At 46.9% G+C, this 24,896-nt stretch overlaps 1 protein-coding gene across 1 annotated transcript; it reads right to left on the reverse strand.

Moving 5' to 3' along the window:
- Window positions 1–16,138: 16,138 nt before the first annotated feature.
- ALOX5AP (arachidonate 5-lipoxygenase activating protein) lies at window positions 16,139–24,576 on the reverse strand. Its single transcript, XM_005516300.3, has 5 exons — window positions 24,390–24,576; window positions 20,135–20,234; window positions 19,081–19,151; window positions 17,658–17,739; window positions 16,139–17,018 (listed from the first exon to the last, which is right to left on the reverse strand). Exons 1-5 carry the CDS (start codon window positions 24,457–24,459, stop codon window positions 16,856–16,858), a joined length of 486 nt encoding a protein of 161 aa, XP_005516357.1. The 5' UTR covers window positions 24,460–24,576; the 3' UTR covers window positions 16,139–16,855.
- Window positions 24,577–24,896: the final 320 nt, after the last annotated feature.

The following is a 24,896-nucleotide window of genomic DNA, read 5'->3' on the forward strand; positions in this document are numbered from 1 at the left end:
AGGCCCACAGTTTCCCCTTTGCTACCACCTCCCAGTGGCATTTTTCCTGTCCCTCCCCATGCTTACCCTTTCACCATGAGATGTGCAGTGACACTGCCCCAATGCCATCACAGTGCCATTAGGAAGAAGAGAGAGAATTCAGCCAGGCACGGTCAGCCCTGCAGTACCAAACTTCTCAGATCCACTGGATCCCTTCTCTAGTGTAGTGTGGCAGGCCAATGAAATATTTTGGTAAATTGTCTCTAGCCCTGGGGCTGTATGTTGCACATGCAGCAAAATGTGTACGGAATGAGTGGGGACTCTGTTGGATAACCACAAAAAAAATTATTTTATATCCCTGATGTGCATGGACAATCTAACTAGAACAAAGAGCAGGTGTAAAAGATAAGTTCTCTCAGAGAAAGAAAACTTACATGCGAGGAGATTGAGTTTCAAGTGGTTTTTCAGAGGGAAAACCCTGTGGCAGTCTGCAAATGGCCAAATGCTTTCACATGACAAGTGGCAAGGAGCCAGAAGTAAGAAGTGCCTGTGGTGTCTGACCAAAAGGACCACCCACACCTGCTCTGTGCCAAGTGCTGCTTTGCAAACACGGTGGAGGCAGTGCCTAAATAAATGCTACCTAAACTATGCTGAGTTCATGTATGAAAAAACAGTGATGCTGAATGTCAGCTGCTATGCAGCCTGTGGGGCTGTGGTACTTAATGTCTCTGACAGAGCTCAGCTGTGCTTTCTCAGGCATCTGTAGTCCCATTTAAGCCATCCTGTCCCTAAGAAAGCGGTGAAGATTGCAGCCAGTCAAGATGCTTTGTGTTTCATGGCCCCATGCTCTGTTACAGGGACATTTTTAATGCCCTTCTCGCTACCAAGCTCATCAGTGAGGTCTGGAGAATCCGAGGGAATCTGGCGACCATGTGCCTGGATGAGAACAAAAACTGCAGTAGTAGTGCCATTATGAATAGGGCTGCTGCCATCTGTTGGTTGAAATCTCATGGGGACTGGAAGAATCCTTGAATTGATCATGCCTTATCTAAGATGTGGATATACTGAGAAAGGATATTTTAGTTTTAATGATAAGCTCGTGTTTTGGAAGTCATAAGGGAGGGACAAGGTTCTTGCTCTGTATCACTTTACCTGCTTGCTGACCTGCATATCTGTTTAAGTCCTTTACTGAAGTACTGGCCAAAGTTTTAACTTTTCAAGCTGGGGGTGTAAAAACATTTCTCACTGCAGCACTGCCACTTCAGCAACTTGTGCTGCTAACTGCTCATGGAAGTTCCACTGCTGAATATTTATTGACTGCTCTCTCTGAGTCAGCAAACTGATATGGACCAGGAATAACCCCTCATCTCTTTTTTCTTAAGATTATTAGTAAGCTGGACAAGTTTCCAGGACTGATCTTTATGTCCTGCCACAAACAGCACAGCTGAGGGAGGAGGCCACCCATTGAGGCTGCTGAAAGATGCCCTGCTGATGTGAGAAATTCCTGACTGTGTCATCAGGGCTCTCAGAAGAACAGAAGGCACTGGCCAGATTTGTAAAAGTTTGGGACCAGCCTATGAAATTACTGTCTCTCCAAAGGCTGCAACTATCCAGATTTCTGCCTCTCTTTCTCTCAAGCCCAGAGCAGCTCAGTATTAACATTCACTTCACAGAGCTCTGCTCTATTCTCTGCCTGAAAGTCACAGCTACAAAATAACTGTTAAAAGATTATAGATTGAGCAGCCCTGAGACATGATAAATGTTCACTTCTCAGCTTTATCCACAAGTTTGTTAAACAAATCTACATGCAACAAACACTTCCAGAATGAAGAGTTTCTGCAGTGAGTTAAATTGAACCTGCAGTCTCCTGTGTCCCCAGTGATGTGGGTATTAGAGGTTAATGCACACATTAAACATCTCAAGCTGTACAGCAATTTCTCCTCTCTGCGTTCCACCAGGCTCCACTTGCAGCTCCATGCAACCTGCCTGTAGCTCACCCACACCAAATTTCTTATGATGTTCAGGAATAGCTACTGAGCACACTGAAAAGGCAGGATACTTACCCCAGGATGCTTCTTGGCCTTTCAGTGGAAATGTGAATGGGTAGAAGCTCCAACATTTCTAGCAAACATATTTCCTTTAGGCTTGACAAAGTTTTTGTTTGACTTGGAGTGTGGGGTGGTTTGGCCATTTCCAGATATTTTTCCATGTAGGTTGAATGGAAAGTGTAGCTCCCAAACCGCTGTGGTGGCTGCCGCTAACTCAAGTGGATGAGGAATTCTTGTTCATACATGACCTAGCAATTGTTTCTTCTCACACTGCTCAGGTCACACTGCTGCTAGAGGTCCAGTTTCTTTTGCAGTCAGCTGTGCTGGTAGGTTATTGCACTAGTGTTTCCCATTAATTTCCAATGGCTACAGCATGTTTTTGAAATTTTAGAAAGTTTGTTTCAATTTTTGTGTGATCTTGGAAGAACTGGTGGAAACCAGACAGAGAAGAATCAATTTTCCTCAGTAATTTAGAACTCCAGCTGAACTCTTGTTTAAATTATAGGAAATGCTGAAGAAAGGCTCACTTTCTGGAAGCCTGCCTGTGGCTTTCAGCAGAGATTTAAAGAAGAATTAGCTGGCTAGGTTAAATACTGCCTTACTCACTCTTGTAAATCACAGCTCTTAATTCTTATTTTGCTTTTTTTGCAAGAATTACAGGCTGAGGATGTGTTCTTGTAATAAGGCAAATATATGAGTACCTACAAAGCTTATATGAAAATTATTCGTGAATATACACTACAGACACACGTATGGTTATGGTTAATAGAAGAGGCGATAATGGACCCTGACCCTCTTTGATCAACACACTACTCAGTTTCTGGCTCATTCCTTTGTTCAGTTTTGCATGTGGTCCATCTAGGTCTTTCCATGAGAAAACTCAGACAGGGCTCTGAAGTGGGCTTGCTACCTTAAATGCAAAGAAGGATCTTAGGCTAATCTACCACTAGTTTGATCGAGCTTCCCCTAGTTCTAGGGATGAATAACCTTTCTGCAATCACCTCATCCACTGCCTTCATGATTTTGCAAATGTCAGTCATAACCCCCAGTTTCCCTCTCTCCAGAGCCTTCCTTAGAAGTTGCTTCATTATCTTGATCATTTTACTTGTCCTCTCTGCCCTTTCTCTAACTTCATTGGAGAGGACATAGCTCAGCATCAGTAGGAAAGCCTTCTGTGTGGGTTATGAAGTGCAATTCCCTAACTCCAGAGGCAGTAGACTCATACGAAGTGTCCTCCAGCATTTCTATCCCACAGGCCACTTCATCAAGGAAGAGTTTGACTATTCCCACCATGTTGTTCTGATCACAGCTTACTGCACAGGTAGGTCTGCATGGGCCAGCATGGAACCTAGACAGAAAATCCTTCAAACTGTGTGAAAGTTTATGATAAATAGGTGAATTCATCCCCCTTATTCCCTTCTACACACAGGGTGAAGTGACCCACAAAAGCACCCAATGGTGTAAAGAATAGACTATCTTACAATGCCTCTGCCCGTCTAAGAGTGCAGGGCAGAGGCAGCAGTGTCTGTCTGGTTGCTCTCTGAGGGATGCTCCTCTGAGGGCTGTGATGCAGCAGAGCTGTGCTGCAGCCACAGGGTCGTGGGGATAGCTGCCTGCTTATTGAGACAGATCAGGTTTGGCTGCCAGAGGCTCTCTGGGATGTTCCACAGAATCAGTTATTTTTCACAAGGTTATATCAAAGCCAAAACTCAACAGTCCAAAGAAATAAAAAAAAAAACAACAAACAAACCAAAACCAACCAACCAAACTCTCATAGGACCAGGAAAGCACTGGTGGTTACTGAAGATTTTTCTAGTAAGTCGAATGACTAATGTGTTTCCTAAAACTGCTACCCCCCTTCCAGCCAACTACCATGACCACTTGACAGCCCTGCCTTGGCTCTGGGGGAGCAGCTGCCCCCCAGTGCCCCTCAATTAAAGCCAGGGGCAAGTGAACCTCCTGCCAGCCAGCAATACGAAAACGTTCAGTTTTGCAAAGAACTCAGAAGCCCAGTGTGGTGCCACCAGTGAGTAATGGAAAGGGGAAAATGAGTGGCCGAGCCTGGCTTTCTGGCTCCATAGCCCTTCCACTTTCAGTGGAATTCCAGCAGAATCATACCCATTTGTACACATGAATCCACCTGTGCATTTTTAGAAGTGTCTCTAGTACCCTTGCTGCAAGGCTTGGGCCCAATGGAGAAAAGAAAAATGTGGTTAAGAGGAAATAGTAATGAATTCTTACAGGTTGCTTTTGTCTGACTCAACTCATTTGAGTCTGTGTATTACAAATGCATGATGCAAAATATGCCCATCATTAAACAGGAAAAGCAGTGCTTGTCTACCTGCTTTACTAAGGAAACTTGTTGGCGCTCTGCTAAAGGTCTTCAGATGGACAAAAAGAAATTAGTGTCATTAAGAAATATGTCTTGGACATCATCTGTCACCCAGGGTCAGAGCTGAGGCATGAGATGTTGGGCCAGAAGCCAGTGTCTTTATTTGCTCTTTTACCCCAACACAACCATGAAATCAAGTTTATTGACACAGAAATTAGTTCAGTTTTCATTAGAGAGATCAGGTGGACTCAGGTCCATGCTAGCTATGCTCAGTCTTTGTTGTAGGATTCAGTAATGGTCATGTCTTCCTCATCCCTCTTGGTGCAGCTCCATTGCTTTTAGCTCACAACAGCACTCAACTGGCATGAAATGGAAGGAGAATCGAGTGTGGAGAAAACACAGTCTTTTGGGTCTTTTGGATCTTCTGAATTTATGCTTCTGTGTGAGTAAGAGTCAATCTGCTTCCAGAAAACATTTACCTTGCTTGCTTCCCTCCACACATCTCCCAAGGAGAGGCTAATTCCTGTGGGCTGCAGACTGCACAGAAGAGGTTTTGGCTAACTTGGGAGAGGGGTAAAGACGTGGAGAGAAGATAAAGCTGCACCAGAGACTGACACTCGTGGAAATTAAAATGGGGCCAGATATGGCTGTGGCAGTGATGAGGGGCAGTGCATATGCCATACAAGGCAGCAGGACAAAGTAGGGGAGAGCAACAGCCCTGATGGCCTTCCACATCCTCCTTCCCATGAATCTGCCTCAAGCTGATGGAAGGTGACATGCTCATCTATTTCCAGTGATGAGGGTGCCTGTCTTTTTTAAATCTAATCTAATATCTCTTGTCCTGTCCTGACTGTAAGTAGCTGTGCAACTTCTGGACATGCCAAGAATGAAAATGGGAGTGGTGTAAAATTCTGAGAGGTGAATATATTACTCATGCTGCTCTTTCTGCTTCTTTATCTCTCACTTTCTTAGATGCTTAAAATACGTCTTCTAACACCAGGTCCTGTGAGAGTGCAGTGCTCTGCCTTCCTATAAGTACCTTCTAAACATTAGCCAACACTTCCTCTGCAGGGTTTGAGTTTGTTCTTGGGAATCACTGCTCTTCCTTTAAAATGCTCCTTCAGTGGGACAACACGGTCTGCCATAGCTCTGCCATATCTCAGCATTCACTCAGGGCAACCAGATGCAATTTAGAACAACTCCATCATTCTGTGATGGGTTTCTTCCTTGTGCTGACCCACTTCTCTGTTACTCTTTTTGTATGTGTGTTTGTGTCCTGTTTTTTTCTGGGATAGAGATTTTTTTTTTCTTAGTAGCCAGTACAGTGCTGTTACAGATTTGGATTCAGTATGGGAATAATGTTGGTAACGCAGTGATGTTTTGGTGGTTGTTGTTAAGTAGCTCTCACCCTAAGTCAAGGACTTCTCAGTTTCCCGTGCTCTGCCAGTGAGGAGCTGCACAAGAAGCTGGGAGGGAGCATGGCCAGGACAGCTGACCCAAACAGGCAGAAGGGATATCCCATACTGTAGAACATGTCCAGTATATAAACTGGAGGTTGTTGACCAGGGGACAGACTGATAGCTGTTCAAGGATGGGCTGGATGTTGACCAGCAGATGGTGAGCAATTGCATTGTGCATCACTCATGATTCTTTTCACTTGAGTTGTATTTTTCTTCATTGTTATTGCTATTGTAATTATTATTATATTTTACCTTTTTTCAATTATCAGCTGTTCTTATCTCAACCCACGGGCGTTTTTTTCCCCTTCCCTAACTCTCCTCCCCATCCCACAGTGGTAGAGAGGAGTGAGCAAGCAGCTGCATGGGGTTTGGTTTCTGGCTGGAGTTAAACCACAGCAGTTTGTGTATGTGAACCATCTCCAGCATAGTGATATACACCTATACAGATGGAATAGGTGTATTTCTGATGAAAGACAGGTCTGATAATTGCATAAATAAAGTACGGATAATGGAAATGAAATCAATGTACCCAGCCAGGAAATAAGCAAGTGCGATATGAAATGTACATTACACCACCGACAGGTATTTTAATATAGCTTGTGAATAAGGGATTTATTTATAAGGAAAATGCTAAGACAAAACCTCAGAGTCTAATTATTTATCCAGCTATGCAATTATTAGTTATAAATCTCTAGAATGGCTGAGAAAGTGTTTGGGGAAATGCCAAGTCTGGCTCAGTGCGAAATGCTATTGCTAGGAACTGTGTTATTCGTAGCAATATATTATGGCCAAAGACACCAGAGACTTTCCATTTTTTGGGAGCTCTGCCTTTTTGCAGCAAAAAATGTGCTTTCAGTGATGGCTTTAATATCATGTTGCAGGCTTCAGCCACACAGGGGAGGAGGAATGGAGGCAGTTCCATTTAATCCAGACCTTTCTGGATTAAGTGTCTGTTATGTGGTTGCAAGGGACAACAGGGGAACGGGCTTAATGGCCCAGGTGGTCCCTTCACATTCTGTACTCATATCCTCTGCTATTCAAATGGTTCCTTGGGGATCTCTGCCTGATCAAATATGAAGGGCACTAAATCCTGAGACCTGTTGGAAAAGCACCGACCTGAGTGATATAGTATGTGCTGAGGCAGAAGAGGAGCGTGTGAGTTAGCCCGGCTCAGTTTGTCTTTACTCCAACCCCAGAACTATACAATTTGAGGCACCAGACAGTGACAGGTCCTCAGGAGCAGGGGACGCAGCTCTGCTTCCCTCACAGCTACTGCACAGAGGGGACCTTTGCTAGAAGCTGATACCAGCTCTGTTCCAATGTTCTTTGCACCTTCCATCCAAGGCACACCTAATCCTGTACCTGAAATCTCAATGTCACAAGACTTGCAAATGATAAAACAACAAACTCCATCATGTAATCAGTAGGGTCTCCTGGCACACTGAGAACAGTACTTCACCCCCAGAACTTTGAAGATATGTCATAATTTCATCTTAGCCCACATATATGATGAGTATAAAGAATGAGTTATGTACCCTTGTATAGTTCTGACAGCCCTATACCACAACTGTTCATTTATGGTAGGGATGGATACCTTAAGCAAATCTCCCACAAAATTCTGCTGTGTTTTATAACCAAGAAACTGGACCAATAATCAACATTAGATCTCTTGTTAGTGTAAAACCTATCACACTATTTCATATATTACACTAGCCAAACATGGGAAAAAGCCAATTGGAATTTGCCATCTGGGTTAGAAAACCCGACAAAGCAACAGTAAAAAACACTGACATGTTTGTAATGAAACTTGTAGGAAATGTTTCCCAACTGACATTTGCCAAAACCCAGTGCAGGCTGGTCTGAACTAGGGTTAGGAAGCTGCTCATATACAAAGACTTCCTGGGATGTGATGCCTTCTCAGGCTTGGTACAGCTCCACCATAACAAAGAACTGCAGCACAGGCTGTGCTGAAGAAACGATTGCTGCATCACCCTCTGTGTTCTCTCAGCCCAGAAGGGAGGGGAGGAAGCATTAAGGATCCTGCCAAATGTTGTCCCAAGCTACACTTTCACAGCTGCTGGCCCTGGATTTATTCAGGCCCTTCTGGAGGCACATGTCTGACCTGTGTCTGCCCCGAGCCTGCCTGCATTTGGTGGCATTTTTGCTGAAGGAGGCTGAGCACAGGATGCAGGGGGGTGACTCTGCAGGCTTGTGCAAGCTTCCCCGAGTGGACTGGGGATGACAGTGGGACGCTTTACTCTGTGGGCTGCTGCTTCCATCACCACAAGTGCCAGGACATGTCCCCTCACCGAAGCCTCGAGCAGAGTGTTCACACCCACCTCGATGCTGCTACTGCCCTCGGGGCTGCGGCTGTGTGGAGCTCCTGCACAAGAACTGTGCCATGCCCCAGGCCAGCAGAGAAGTCTCCTCCCCTGGGAAGTGCTAGGAGATGTCTACTTCTCCATTGCAAGCCCTGGAGCAGATTGGTACCATGCAGGCTTGAGGTCTATGTGTGACTCATGGTCATCATGATGGTGGAGGGAGAGAACAAGCCCTGTCCAGCTACGGTCTTGAGGGCCTGTGGACTAATCTTTCTCTCATTTAAAGTGCTGAATTTTTCATGCTACACTAATAAAAGCCATTTGTACCATCCTATAGTAATTTTCTGAATCATTTGACAAGGAAACAAATTGGGCAGGGTGTCTCTTAATTGATTTGCAGCATGCATCACCACTCTGTTCCCCTTGCCTTGCTGGGCAGCTGTGGTGTACTTTGCAAAATTGGCTGGGAGCAGAAATTCATCATAACATGAGATCAGCTGCACTGAGTCAACCCAAAAAATGCTTGTCAACATGATCCTACCTCTGATGGTGGCTGAGAGCGAGATCCCTGTGACTAAGTGTAAGCACAAGGCAAACAGAATGATACTCCCCAGGTCTCCTATTAATTCTGGCTGTATTTAAAAGCAGCATTTGAGCCTGCACAGGATAAGCCTGTGCTGATCCCAAGTTCAACACCACAACTACTCAGGCACCTTTGAGTGCAGCCTCAGCTACACTGAGCAGAACACGCTGCACAGACTGAGATGAGCACAACTTCCCACCTTGCAATTAACCTTGCAGAAGGTCTAGCCTCTCAGGCTCTTTCTGCAGACAGGTGTGACCCACAGAAACGAGAGGTCTTCTGCCATTTGGAGCGATGGAGTGGTTCAGGGAGATTTGCTGAGTGCTGGTGCTAAAGCAGAGTTGGGGATGAGACACTGGGACCAGGACTGGAAAAGCAAGGGTTGGGATAAGCACACAGTTATGAACCATCTCCTTCCAGTGCCTGCAAGATATCAAATGTGCTCAGTGGTGTGTGAAGCCACAGTGTTTTCATGTGATGTACAACCTCTCAACCTTACTTACCCTCCTAATTTGCACGGTGGCAGCATGTGGATGACCCATCCAGATCCCCTCACACCCACTCAGCAGTGCAAAAGGTTTCCCTGGGGCAGTTCTGTGCACCACAGAGCTGCCGGTGGGTCTGGGATGCCCATGGCCACAGATGAGCATCTCTGCATCCCCCAGGGAGCAAACACCCAGCACGTTGTGCCCAGTGCCTGATGAGTGCTGGGAAGGCAGCCCTGGTGGGATCCCGCTGTTTCAAATTAGCACGTTGAGTATGCTGTCATCTGAAAGCTCCTCAGACCACACAAAACCAGAACGTGTCACAGAGGATCTGGGAGAGAAGAGGGAAGAGAGGCAAGGGATAATTCAGTATGCCAAATCAACCCACCACAGAGTGAGTGGTGATGCAGGACACTCAACACCCTGGAAACCAGGTCAGCCTCTTCCAAACACATTTTACAGTGAAATACTGGAGGTAGCTACTACTGAGGTGCAAATGTGATAAGTCATGAGCTCTGAGTTTGCAGCATCTGAGAACCGTCAGGCTTGGGGAAGCGCATGCAATCCCACAGATAAGTGGTGGCTCTGGTGGGATGGGGACTTGTCACATCATGGGAGCAAACAGCCTGCTGGTTCAGGGCACCTCTCTGGGATGGTTGGGCTGTGAACAGGAGTGTATCACTGTCCCTCTTTCTCATTTTCATTTCTGCTTTAAAAGACCATATGAATTGCGTGTAAGCAGGAAAAGTTCAGCTTTCAAGGAGTTGGAGCTAATATGTTTCTAGCAACCTCTGAATTTGAGCCAAGTCTCTGCTGCTGTCAGCCCTGTCAGAAAGGGCAACATCCTTCTATTTCAGTCAGAAGAAAACCCACAAACTTACAAACCAAAGACCCTGTTTGGGAAATGAAAGTATTCCTCTGAAATATCGCAGCCCAGGAACAAAGCCGGCTGTGGGTGGGATGAGCAATGACCAGCAGGGCTTTTGGTCCCCATAACAAGCTTGGGCAGAGTTTCCTGCTGCTGTTTCACATCTGTGAGCAGTGTCACTGGTATGTCATGGGTAGGGTCTGTGCTGCCAGAGATCTGCAGCAGGGGTTGCAAGCTGGGAAAGAACCCCAGGTCAGTCACGTTTTCTGTGCTGTGTGGGATGCTGTGCAAATCCTATGGACAGTATGAGGGGAGAGAAGGGGGGCTGGCCTCTGGGTGACTCTGTGGTGACTCAGTGTGAGCTAGGGGAAGGAGACCTAAGCCACACAGGAGCATCTCAAGGCTGATAGATCAGCACAGCATTTACACCAAGCAGAAGGAACACACCAAGAGCCTCACAAGGACCTCTGTTAAGGTCCCCACATGCAGCAGTGGGGATCAGGGAGTTGAGGTAGGTTAAAAACAAGTCAGGAATGGGGGAAAAAAGGTTGTTTTCAGCCAGATCAGTCTGTCTTATCAGGTGGCTCTGCCATTAGCTGCATTGATTAGCAGGGATATGGAGGGGACAACAAACACAGAGAGGGATGAATGTGTGGAGCAGGCACTGAACAGAATGCTTGGGAAGCATCCTGAGGGGAGCAAGGAGTGGGCACGTGAGATTTGGGGAATGAGGTCAGAGCTGAACCAAACAGTGGGGTCATGCCATGAAAACTATTATTTTCTGCTCTTTAGCAATGCCTCTGCTGACGTGGAGCAAGATACACTCCAAGAAACCTCAGTATTGTTTGGACTGAGCTTCAGCTTGAACTGTGATAAATGACTGACTGCTTGGGCTGAGAGAAGGAGGTAAATCTGTCCACCAGCAAAGGTGTGTGGTCCCCAAGTGGTGGTAGAGCACAGGGACACAAGATTGCAGCCTCCAGTTGCTGGCAAGGACTTCCACCATCCCCTCCCATCTGCTGAGGGCAGTGGGAAGGTTGGCACTGTCTTTTGAAAAGAAATTCCTTAGCTACAGCAAAACGAATAGCAAGAAGCAGCTGGCCAGGAGGTTCCATGCTGTTCTGTTTAATCCCAGAGGGCCAAGGGGGCTCTTGCTGGATCAGACTGACATCCTCTGAAGTGCTGTGCCAAGAGCACAAAAATCATTTGTTTGGGAATGAAGGCAGCAGTGGCACTCTCTCGGGAAAACACAAGAACAATAAATCAATCGTATGCTTGTACAAGTGGTGGCAAATAGCAGCACAGCAGGCAGCAGCAGGCTGCTCCTCCAAAGCCTCCCAAAGCATCCCCTGGCCTTTCAAGGGGTCATGGCACACAGGCAAGTCCCTGCCAACTCCCACATGGCAGAAGCAGCACTGCCATAACTGTGAGTTCAATCCACTTAATCATCATACCTTTATTTCTTTAGGTGGAAAACACATCCCATTTCCTCTCTGCACCCCACATCACAGCTGCCCCTTTGGTGCCTGGCTCCCTTCCCTTGAGGATGAGCAGGAAGCTCCCACAGGACAGCATCTGAGCAACTCAGTAGGCAGCCAGCACCAAGCCCCAGGAGCTCCTCTGTCTGATGAAATCATCTCACAGTGTGAAGATCCTCACAGCTGAAATTGAAAAGTTATTTATTTCTCCTCTAAAGGGGAAAAACATCTCACTGTGGAGGCTGTTTGTCCTTTGGGGCAGGGATCTCACTTTTGCCAGCTTCTGTGTTTCTACGCACTGGCTGGGAGCAGTGAGATGTTCTGGCAGGCAGGATGCAGCAGAGCTGATGCTCTCCTGCCCACAGCCTCCCTCTGCCAAGGCAGGTACAATGAGGGGCAGAGTTCACCACTGCTCCTCCATGGCACATGGGGATCACACTAGTGCTGCTAAGAGCACCTTTTGCTCCACTGCAGTCAGCCAACAATGCAATGGCTGATTCTCCACCCTAACCCTCGGGGCATTGAGCTGCCATGATAGGAACCACAGACGAGGTGTCCTGGATGCTCCCTGGCAGCTCAAGGATAGCAGTCTTCTTTACCCAAAGGGATTGTGAAGCCTGTATCAGTCCCCCACATGCTCCAATACAACGTGTATTGGATACCATGGTGTACAAAGTCCTTCCCTCTCCCAGCAGTCAGAGTCCTATCTGCAAGGGTGCTGGCAGGCTCTGCTGGGCGCTGCAGAGCCCCTCAAGAAGGGGCTTTTCATGGGAATGCTCATCCTGCTCACTCCAGTGGGAACATGACACCAACTTAAAAGCACACAATGAATGGTTTTACCACTGTTCTCAGTTTTTATTGCCCTTTCAGTAATCATGGGTGGACTATTTCTAAGCATGGTCTAGTTTTGCTCCCAGTGTCATCTGTAAGTACCACACCACTGCCTTGGGCCAGTGCTCACTGCCTTGTGGCATCCCATCCCAACAGGGCTTTGGAAAGGTTTCTGTGAATATTAAACCTGCCAAACCCGCTAGAAGAAATAACCTCAGAGCAGGTGAAAGTTGAAAAAGCTGTCCAGGGCCACTCTTTTCTCCATGCCAGCAGAATCGCTTTTCCAGTCCTCAGAGACGCTTTCAGAAACCTGACCTGGCAGAGGTGTGACTGAGACCAAATTGATACTGCACAGGGTGATTTTTCAAGCTCTGGGAAACTGGGAATCTAGGAAATACTGCAGGAAAACCTTGTGACTGGTGCACACAAATTTCTTATTTCACTCGGATTTTACCTGCTTGCTCAGATCCTGTGCTAAGCAGGACTGCTTGCTTTGGCATGGGTAGAGGAGGTGTCCTGCCTCAGGACTGGGCTTCCTATTTAAAAGAAATAATAAAAAACAGTATTCAATAGTAACAATACACCTGTTCAGAAATGTGGATGCTTTTGCATTGCTGTCAGGCTTCAAACCTTGAGGGAACAGCTGGTGCCACGGCCAGCAGCACTGGCGTGCCAATGGGGCCGAGTTTCCACTAGAGGGTTGTAGTGCTGTAAGGAAGCAGATACGGTTACTGTGGCAGAAATACCGCCTGTATTCCAGGCCTTTGTCAGCAGATCAAAAGCAACCTGCGATATCCCGGCTTCCAGCAGTCTCCGCAGTTTCCTCTGATGTGCACAGCCTGCAAGCTGCGAGAGGGCTGGTGCCTGAGCAGCCTGCTTCCCTGCCTTCCCTGACAGCCTCCAGCATTCACGTGACTCTGCACCTACAACATGGTTAGAGACATAGATAGAAAGGTAGACAGACAGACAGACAGACAGATAGATAAGTAAACACACTGTGCCTGTGCATATGCACTGATGGACAGAATGTTTGACTGTGCACCTGGGGTTTTGATGCACGAGCACCCACAAGGTGTGGCAGTGGCACACCGTGGCAATGAGCCAGGGCACCACTGGTGAAGCAAAGCCCACAGCCTGGCAACACAGTGAGTGGGACAATTAACAGCATCAGCACAATGATAGAATCACAGTGTCATTCAGGTTGGAGAAGACTTAAAAGGTCATTGAGCCCAAATGTTATCCCAGGACTGTCAAGTCCACCACTAAACCATGTCCCTCAGGGCCACATCTACACAGCTTTTAAATAGCTCCAAGGATGATGACTCCACCACTCCCCTGGGCAGCCTGTTCCAATGCCTGACCACCCTCTCAGTGAAGGATTTTTACCTAATATCAAATCTAAACCTCCTCTGGTGCAACTCGAGGCTATTTCCTCTTGTCCTATTGCTTGCTGTTTGGAGAAGAGACCTTTCAGGTAGTTGTAGGGAGCAGTAAGATCTCCAGTGACTCCTCAGTGCTGAGTACAGGGGTATGATCTCCTCCTTGGTCCTGCTGGCCACACTGCTGCTGATCAGCAGACTGGGAAGCATTAGCTCTTCATATGCAGCTGCAGCTCCAGGTCAGGAGCTGCCATGCTATGCATTGCTCCAAACACTTGTGCTGGCCCCTGGAGTTTTCAAGCCAGCCTTAAGCAGGAGCCATCAGAGGGGCTGCCACTCCTGCCACCAACCAGGTCCCCAAGTCCAGTGCAGTAGGTTCTCAGAGGTTCTTGTGTATGTGACCCCAGCATGCATTTTTACAGGGGTGTTTGTATTTTTTCATGTTTATCTGCAGAATCATAAAACCATAGACTGGTTTGGGATGGAAAGGACCTTTAAAGGTCATCTAGTCCAACCCCCTTGCAAGGAGCCTGTGTGTGCAGCTTTCTGAGAAGATGGTGTGCTAAGTGCTGACAACTGTACCAACAAGATCAGGGTGGTTTTACTGCTGAAAACAAAAACTAGAGCTGTGTAAGACTGTGGGAAAAAATATATCCAAATATCACTGACGTTGCCTTCCTTTCACAGAAGGAGTGGGAAGGCAAATGCAACCACAAGGCCTGGCTGTAATATGGAAAACACAGCGTGATATTCACCAAGAATTTACACAGTGATCAATTTATGTTGCACCTGTTTGTCTGATACTATCACTATTTCCATTTACAGATAGATGGAAAATGGATTTTGCCTACATTTTAATCTCTTCTGTTATCAGAAAAGTTTTGAGGAAGCAAGTAGGAGATATTCTTGCAAAATAAAACATTACATCAAAAGATGGGCTTTGGTTCCTCTGAAAGGTGACCTGATCATACCTAAGTACAACTGAGTAAAAACCAAACATCCAGCTGACAGAGAATCACAGAATATCTTGAGTTGGAAGTGACCCACAAGGACTATCAAGTCTAACTGAGAGGCCACAGAGTGCTATGATAGATTATCTGACCCAAAATACACACTTGAATCTTCTTCCCTTTATAGCTGGCTGGTGGAGAGCCACTTTTCATGCTAACAGGGGAAGGTAAGACTTCAAGTGAGTTGTTTCTTGATGCAGAGGACAAAAAAGCCCCAGGGGAGACTCAACCATCTGAGGAGACCTGCAAAGTGGACACATAGAGTTGGGAAAGCCACCTCCCACAAGTGATGGTTTCTATTAACAAGTCCCAGACCTCAGGCAGACCAAACAGGCTGGAGAGCAGGGACTGGTGCTGGTGAAGCTTTTCCTGCTCTGAGCTGGCTAAAGGTGGTGGCAGCATGAGCCTTTGCTGATCCCAGTAATGCAGAAGAGCTCTGTAGCTCCAGACCACTGGGGTTACCCCCTTTCCTCCTGGGGTGCTGCCATCCCTTGATGGGCTGATACATGGGGCAGAAGGGTAATGGGTCTCCACCAAGGATAGGCAGCTGGCATGAGATGTGAAGAGAGCTACGGCAGAAAAGCATGGTGTGAGGAGTATTTGGAGTGTGTGATGAGAAGGATGAGAGGGAAGGAAGATGAGTGCCCTGCCTGGGAATAATGTGTCTCAGCAGCTATAGGTTGGAAGGCTAGATTAATTTTTTTTAATTACATATTCTAACCAGTGAGAACATTTACAATCATCACGCAATAAATGTGTCTATTACTAATCTTCCACATCTAAGATTCCTGTAGAACACACAAAAAAGAAAAAAAAAAAAAAAGAAAAAGATACACATGAAACGTGAATTGCCAGCTGCAGAGAGAGCAGCCATGCACAAGCACCTTTGCCCCATGAGACAGCACCAAAATCCTCCAGCCTTGGTGTAGCACAAAGGCAGATGACTTTCTGCACCTGCTTTTGTGAACAGCTCTGCAAACCCTCTTCTCACGTAGTGAGGAGTCTCATTCCCGCCAGAAGGAGTCATAAAATACAGTTTTATCCATCCTGCATGCTGCAATCAGACAGGCTTAGGAGCTTAAGCACTCGTAGGGTATCAATGCTTAAAAAGATTGCGCAGGCCTGTTTGCCTGCCTCGGTCTGCACCACTAATCAAGGCTCTCCTCAGCATGGACATTGTCAGAGCTGGGAGCAGAACAGTGAACGTGCTCAGAGAGGGGGAGTTGTTAAGCTCGGTCTTTTTGGGGCGCTCAGCAGCTGGCACAAAGAGCCCTGTGCTGCTGCCCTTGCTCCACTCTCCGGCCAGCTGCTGAGCCACGGAGCAATGGGATCACGCACCGGGCAAAGAACATGGCAGCAGACACTTTTCATCGCTTTAGACTGTTTTATTAAACAAAGCAAATCAAAACAAACCCAACCCAACCCCACCGGTGAGACACCAGCTCCTCATTTACACACCACTCCTTTTCCCAGCTCTGGGAGAACAAAGATGGTGGACTGTAAATGAGAACAATGTGGTGAGTGTTACGCACATGAATATTTATCAAGGAAGACAAGAGAGGGACCGATTTGCCACCTTCCTACAACAGCAAGAGCTTGGTCATCAACAAGTCAGAGGGAAAGGGTAGGTGAAGAGGCTGGTCCATGCCTTGGTGCGGGCAGCAGTGTGTGGTATGCTGGTGAAAGGCTGTTCTTGCCTCTGAGGGAGACTGGGAGAGCCACCAGTCAGGAACAACCCTGGAGGATCCTGGGTTTTGGGACAAAAGCTAAGTACAATACAGTTATGAAGTGAGGATACAATGTTCCTTCCGGTCATGCAATCAGCTTGCAAGATGCACTTTAGGAAAAAAATTCTAAAGAATTAACTGAAAGTTGTTACCATTCCTTGGGCGTGCAAAGTGCTCATGATAAATCTTTTTCCTGAAGAAAAAAGCAAGGCTAAATCAAACTACAGAGCTTGTCAAGCATGAGATTTACAGAAATCTCACTGGGTTATTGGCTCATTTCTTAAACAGTTGAATTATAGCAGCTTCTGGGCATCAATAAATGAAGCGTGCTGACTGCCTGGGGGCTGTGGGGAGTTAGGGTATGAGCAGCAACGGAGAGATCGCGCTGGTTATCGTCTTAATGTGTATTTCAAAGTCACTCCCGAAAAAGAAGACGAGATAGTAGTTAAGTATTCCAGCCACAGACATGAGGAACAGGAACAAAATGATGCGTTTTCCAAACAAGTAGCCAGGAGTGCTGAGGAAACAGAAATGAGGGAAAGCAATTTGTTAGTGTGCATCATCTCACGTGAGAACCCTCAGACTTTGGACTCCGCCGTTGAGACCAACTGAAAGACCTCAGGGGCTGAGAGAGGGGGGGAAAATTTCTCTTCTGTCTTGCATTGCCAGGCAGTTGAGAGGACTTAAATGTAATTTTCAGGATCCATTTGGATCTGGATTTGGAGTTCTGTTCTCAGCGTAGGCTGCTGCTTACAAAAGTGTCTGTTCAGAGGGACTTGAATGTGTTCTCATCCATTACAGGCTGTGAGATAGCTCTGTTTCACATGTGTATAATTTGCTTTATTAATATAAACAAAATATAAATATTAATATGGAAAGACAATCTTGTGCAAATAGGGGCACAAAAATGCAAACCTTTGCAGAGAGTCCTGTGAGCAGGAGCTGCAGGACCCCTGAACCCAATGATGCTGCACATCCATCATCTCCCTCAGCTACACCCATTCATCCAAAAGAGAGAGGCTTTCCTGCACAAGCCAACACCAGCAGCTCTTGCAGGCAGCACCACAAGCCAGCAGCTGAGCCTGTGGAAGTGGCAGCATCCAGCTGCGCTGCTGCCACATTCTGGATTTTGTAAAGAGGCTCTGCAAGTCCTTACCTCTGAGTCCTCTCTCCGAGGTAGCCCACAAAGTACTTCTGCCTCACAAACAAGTACATCAGGCCAGCAAAGGCAGCAGGAGCTGGGTAAAGGATAAAACAAGGCATTAAAAACACCAGCCCAGGTCTCACTGTACACACTGTCCCCATCTGCTGCCTGGGCTGGAATGGAAACGGGAATCTGCAGTCCTGGATTATGGAACAAGCACAGGAACTGGGATGAAGACTTCTGTATTGGAAACAGGCCTTGCCTTGCCCTCACTCCAGCTTTTCTGAAGACTTTGTGGGTGTAATCCTGCCCTCAGGATCCTGTGCCCACTGCAGAGCACACACTCACCACCATCCTTCCAGTACCTAAAGGGAGCTTACAAGGAAGCTGGAGAGGGACTTTTTACAAGGACATGAACTCATAGGACAATGGGGAAAAGGCTTTAACCTGAAAGAGAGCAGGTTTAGATTATATTTAAGGAAGAAGTTCTTCACGGTGGGAGTGATGAGCCACTGGCACAGGTTTCACAGAGAAGCTGTGGATGCCCCATCCCTGGAAGTGTTCTAGGCCAGGCTGGATGGAGCTTCAAGCAACCTGGTGTGGCGGAAGGTGTCCCTGTGCCTGGCAAGGGAGCTGGAACAAGGTGATTTTTGAGATCTTTTCCAACCCAAACCATTCTATGATTTTGTGAAATCCAGTGTGGGTCATACCAGGCTCAGGAAAGAGAATTCCAACTCAGGCACTGTCCTCACCAGAAAGAGAAGGCTGTTGTGGTTGGTAACTGCACTGCACTAGGAGCAGGTGGAGGTTACACTATGGTCCAATACTAACTTCTGAGCATATAAAAAGGGGCTTTCCCCCATAATTCTAGCTTTTCCCACAACTGCAGACAAAACTGGTTCTCCTCCTCCTGGTCAGGAAACTCCATTTTCTCCCAGAAAAAATAGACAGGTACCCCAGGTATGCACTAATCTTAATGTTAGACAAACTCACATTGCATTGAAGGGGATCACAATCAGAAATCAGGTCAGTAGTCCTGGGTTGCCCTCAGCACAGGGGAGAGCTGGCAGTTCTGGCAGTTTAAGAAATTGAGCCCATTTCCTGCCCCAAGACTGAACAACATGGCAATAATCCACCAACCCCATCTCCCAAAAATAAAGTGCCATAATGCCATGTATGGGAAATGTCCCTGGCCTGGACTACCTTGAATCAAGTCTGGGAACACATCTGTTGACCAAGCCAAGCCCAGCCATGCCACGAGTGTGCTGCTACTCAAGCAGCATGCTAAGCTCCAGGACAGGAGGGTAAGAGAGGTTCCACTGCTGCAGGAGGGTTAAGCCCTGAAAGTGTAACTTGTGAAGAGCTCACCATCCTTTGCTGAATGTGGTGCCAGGTTGAAGGGGGGAAAAAAAAATCCCAAACGTAAGAGCATTACCTTGGCTGCAGAGAAGGCCAGCGCACCAAAGCACAGCGAGAAACGTGGGGTATGCATGTCCACAGTTCTGGCTAGAATGGAATGTATTAGAGAGAAATCAGAGCACAGGCAAACAGAAAAATACTCAGTATGTTTCACCAGCAGAGAATGGTGGCAGGTGAATTTGGGCTGCACTAGTGCCCCTGAGAGTAGACTTCTATCCCAGAGCAATGGGAGGCCCCTGACCTGCCCAGGGCTGGGCTCCTCACCCACATCTGCTTCCCTGTTTTTTCACTCAGATAATGGATGTCTTTGTGCTGCCTGATGAGAAAAACAAACCATCCTGTGCCCATGTGGCACCTGTGGAAGCCACTTTCTCCCTAACCTGTTTGATCATGATAGATGCTGTGAGCTTTACTGGCTTAAAGTCCTTTAAATTGATTCATATTAATAAAGTTATTGGATGAAACCAACAAATGTAGAATTGCATCACAAATAAGAGCATCTCACAGAGTTAACATGTGTCTTTGCAGGGGAATAGGAATGGTTTCCAGCTGCTTCCTTCAGCTGTGAATGCTTTCTGAGGGGGAAAAGTGAAGAAGCTGAGAGTGATTATATGTGGAAAGGGAGTGGAGAAGTGGAGAGCTGTGTGCCAAGGGAGGTGCCAGAGACCAAGGGATTTGTGCAAGCTCTGACACCTCCCTGCTCCTCAGCGGGCTGACATCTCTGCTGGCTCTTTCCTTTTGAGCCCTTGGGACTCTGTCTGTGCCTGTGCCACACTTCCAGCAGGGAAGAGTGAACTGGTTCCCAGATGAAGGGACACAGTACTTGTGATGGCTGAAGACCTATATAGATGCAGCACATGGTGGCAAAAGGGTGCTGGATTCAGCCAGCAAATATATCCGAAAACCTCATGTCTGAGTACTGAGCACAGCTAGGGATTATGTACAAAGCCTTCATCTGAGGGAATCTGGAATCCACTTCTGGCCCCCAAATGGGTTTGGATTTAATTTTAATGCAGAGCATGATGAGCCCCACTCTGCCCTCACCAACCCCTCAGTTCTTGTCTACTCACTTGGCAGTGTAGACACGGTCGAAGGAGGAGGATCCCTGCCGCTGCAATCCCTTCCCATTGCAATGTCTGCTTTCATGCTCCACTTTGTTAGCAAAAAAAGCTGTTAAAAAAACAGAGTATTCAGTATGTCATCTGAAGATATTGCAGAAGCTGGGCTTTGTGGGCTCAGGTCTATTCCCATGAGCATCCATGCTGGACAGACACCAGGAGAAGACACAGGTGTGTGAGGGTGCAGGATGCGGCCAGTGTGCTCGCTCTGTCACCCAGGTTTAACCAAACCCTCTGTGCACCCCCACATATCTGGAGGTGACTGGTAGCAGGCTCACCTCCAATCCCTGTTTCATTCCAGCATTGCACTTTGGTCAGTCTCTGTATCTTTGCTGCAGAACCACTGACCTGACCTGGTCCTTTGAGCTCCCAGTGGAAAAAGAGCTTTCCAGTCAGAGCTGCCAACCCCAAATCTTGCTCTCCAACAGAGCAGGGAGACAAGGGAGTCTTTTCTCTTTTAGTGAAACCAATTTGCCAAACCAAGGACATCCTGCAGGGCTGGTTCTTTTTCCAGAAAGGCCCAAAGAAAGCCTGTTCTTAATGGCTGATCTGTGTGTATCCTCCTTTTAGGCAAAAGAGTTATGTCAGAGTGTTAGCTGCTGCAAAAATGCAGCACCTCAAGATAATATATCATCTTCTTGACAAACATGTTTTATCTGATGACACTAAACCAGAGACCATCAATCACATGTCTAAATACACCAGAGAGAGCTCTGGCAGGCTACAAGCTGCAAGCTTTCTGTTGTCGTGCACCCCATCTCAAGTGCATCCAAATCACTCTATGGCTTGGAATATTAACCTAATATATCCACATAAAAGATAGTCCATCAGGAAACACGTTATTATAACAATAAAAATTTAACTAGATAAGCTGCAGGATTTCATCCCTGCAATCTGAAGGGTTGCCGTTTTTTCTCATCCTTCATTGATGCTGTAAATAGGTTTTTTGTACTTCCATTGTCCTTAATAAAAGCTACTGAGTTTTTCGGTTCCCAGTGTTGTGGGACCCCCAGTGTACATACAGCCCTTCTGCAGAAAACCCCATGGTGCTTTAAGCCAACACCCCTACCCTGAGGCAGGCTGCAGACCTCCCACTGCCCGCAGCACCAGGCACTGGCCGGCTGCTGGGGGACCCAGACCAGACACCATCCGGCAGCACAGAGCTCTCAGCACCTCCACCTGCAGCGACTAAGAGGACTGTCCTGGTTTAGGGTAAATTTGTGAGAGAACATCCGAAAGGGGTACCTCCAGAAATCAAATTCAAGCGGCCTCTCCCCCAGCTGGCTCGGGAGAAAGATTTCCTTGGGGAGAAGTGGGAAAAACTGTTTATTTAACAGAAATTGAATAATATTAAACAATAAAACCTCTCGCTGCTCAATGAGATGGCAAATCCAGGAAAGTCTTTTTCATGTGGTGTAACTGGGCTCGCTCAGGTTCTTATCAGTCCCTCCGTCGCTGGATAGTGCCGAGGCTCAGGCCCTGGTGGACCACAGGTGTGAGATCCCTCACACCTGTGCAGGGGTTTGGCTGGGGTTTTTTTTCAGTCCAGAGCAGGTTTGGACAGATCCAAGAAAAAGGAAAGAAAAACAGTCTGGGGAACTTCTCTGCCTCAGCTAGATAAAAGCTAACTAAAAGCAAAGGAGAGCTCTGTCCCGCTGTCTGTCCGTGCTGCAGATAGCACAGTCCAGGAGCAGGATGTGGGGCAGTGAGTGCTCTTTATCAACACAAACTGAGGCTTCTTCTTTCCCTGCTTGTGCTCTCAGAGCCAGTCTTAAAGGGGCAGAACTTAATATGTAACATAAACAAGGTGATTGGGGATACAAGCATCATAAAGTCACCCCAGGACAAGGACCTAACTGAAGAGGACAAAGGTGATCAGCACTTTTTTGACCAGAGCTGCAGCAATGGGAAACCACTTCCTGCAGCTCTGGGACCACATGAAGTCACTGGTAGTATACCTCCTCCCTTTCTTTTATCATGCATGGGAAATCTCTAGAAAATACCACAGCTTCTGAGAAAGCCAAGTAAGCCATTTATCTCCCTCTCCACTGCTGCAGGTGCTGCCACTTCCCAAATATCAGCTTGCTGCTGCAGAGAGGCTCCATGATGCCAGGAGGCAAGAGGGTGCTTTCACAAGCCATCATGAGAGGAGTGAGCAGAGCAGGGCTGGAGAGGTTTAATTCACCTCAGCTGTTCCAGGATATAATGCCCTGAGGATCCAAGGCTGCACAGGCCGCCCAGAGCCTGAACAGTGGCGGTCCCGCTCCGATCGAGGCAATGCGCAAGAGTTCAGTGTAAGCCTGGTTGTTTCACAAGTCCATGCCAACAGACACTGAGAGCTGATGATCCCACATAGCCAGTGCTTGCAAACATGCCCCTTATTTCTCTCCACTTTGCTTCCTCTGTCCTGATCTGGTCAGAAACTGATTTTCCCTGAAAGCTTCTGGATTGCAACACCTCTCCAGTGAAAGAACAATACTTTAAGCTGCATGCGTCACTCAGTGGTATGCGGCTACATGAGTCATTCCGTAGGATGTGCAGATTCCATCATGAGCAAGGTGACAGTAAATGGACACCAGACTGGGGCAGCATCGTAGCCCACCTCCATCTTTAGGAGTAACACCATTCAAGCTGTTTTCTAGTCCTGCACCCTATGCAGAGAAGCATTTAATCACAAATTTACGTGATGCTGACTTCATGCACTTAGAGACAGTCAAGCAGAGGCCCAAGTGCTTTGCTGAATGAGAGCCACAACAAGAGTTCAGTACACCTGATACCCCTTGACAAACATTTCTACTGCCTTCATAATTGCAGTCACTGCAAGACTGCATATCAGGTCCGGTCTTTCTAGACAGAAAGCTTGGGAAGAGGAAATCAGATGATGTAAAACTTGAAATCATGGTTTAGGGCTGTCTGTGCCACGTGCTTGGCAGACTCTGCCAAGCATCCTACTTCCCCTTTGTAGCAGCTGGGTCAATAATCTCACAGACAGCTAAAAGCACATGGATGGAAGTCTGATATGTGCGAGTGAGAGTAAAAAACATGTATATAAAGTCATATGATTACATAGCAAGAAATGTATATTTGACACATTTTCTTAATTATGGTACGTGCTCTGGTCTTAATGTACCATATTCTGGTGATGTCACAAGCTGTGCATTTACCAGAGAATAGCACTGGGTGAAATGATGTGGCATTTAGTGACTATGTTGAAACTAAACCAGTCTGCATCTCTTTTTTTTTTTTTTTTTTTGTTTTTGTTTTTGTTTTTGCTCCTTGGCAGCTAGGCTCCCAGCACTTCCCCCTCTCTGCAGCAGCCCAAGAATAGCCCATTTCCTAGGACTTTGTGTTCAGTGGGAATCTCCTATTTGTAATAACAAGCCTTCACTAGAGATTTCTGGAATTTTCACCAGCCCCCCCATCCCACTGCTGAATCTCTTTGAACATGGGCAAACGTAGTGCAGCTGAGGCAAAACTCAGAATACTTTCTTTGTATTCTGGACAGAATTTCCTGCTAAAATAAGTACTTGTAAGAGAGGGCAAGAAGTTAAAATCAAATTTACACAGGAGAGATACTTGTTTTATTTAAAAAATCTTGAAGATTATACAAGGGATGACTACACAAGGCCTGAATAAGAGCTAGAGAAGGAAGCTTCACCATCTCAGGAAATGTACATTGTTATACTGCAGGACTTGGAGATACAGGAAAGCAGGAGAGCTGTGCCTGCCCACAAATAGCCCACACAGACTCCTCCGATTCTCCCCTTCACCCAGCTCCATGCAAAGGTCTGACCCATTGCAGCCCCCCAGGGATTCCATCCCTGCCCATGGCAGCAGGGCTCCAGCTTGAGAGCAGCCCTGGCTTACCATAGCAGGGACCTAGGTTGGAAAAGGAGGTCTTAAGTCATCAAATCAAAATGCATATAGCCACAGGGTATCCCATCATGTTAGTCCTTGTATTAGCTGAAATGTGTAACAAACTCACTCTAGAATGTCAGGGAGTAAGACCATGTGACAGTCAGGATACTGCCACAGCATCACACAAAATTCCATGCTTAGAAGGCCGTTTCTAAAGCCAAAGCCATGCCTAAGCATGCATGCACTTATAACCAAAGATTTTCTATCCAAAGATCAGCTCAGCATGTGTCATCCTGAACTTTCCTCAGCTCCCTTCTATCCCTTAAATAAATGTTTATATTTGTCTTACCGTTCTGGACAACGCTGATCAGGGTGACGATGGCAAGCAGGACAATGCTTCCCAGGGTTTCCTGGTCCATTCTGTGAGGGAGCTGTCAGGGCGGACGGTGCAGCCTCGGTGGCAGCTCAGTGCTACGAGCACAGAACGAGGAAGTGAAGGTCTTATCTTGAATCATGAAACGCTTCCTATGGCTTCACAGGAGAGTGGCAGCACCCTCTGCTCTCGTGCCTGTCAGACCAATAACCACAGGCTCGCTCGCTTGTTGTGTACAGATGAAGCCCAGGAAAAAGAAAAAAATATTACATGTTGGTGATCCAAGACGATACATAATGTGGAAAGATACCTATTGCCCTTCCTACACACAAGCAAAACCTGGATATCTAAAGCATGTCTGAGAATTTGGCTGGCTATGTGGAACAGCAGAAGGCTGGAAGAAACCAGCCAGGCTACCATGGCATTGCCAGCAAGTGCCCGACCACTCTACAAGTAGCTGGGAGGAGAAATAATGTCAATAGG

This window comes from Pseudopodoces humilis, chromosome 2, assembly GCF_049639895.1.
Source record: "Pseudopodoces humilis isolate 2021_Gansu_Grassland_sample_001 chromosome 2, ASM4963989v1, whole genome shotgun sequence".
Taxonomy (NCBI): domain Eukaryota; kingdom Metazoa; phylum Chordata; class Aves; order Passeriformes; family Paridae; genus Pseudopodoces; species Pseudopodoces humilis.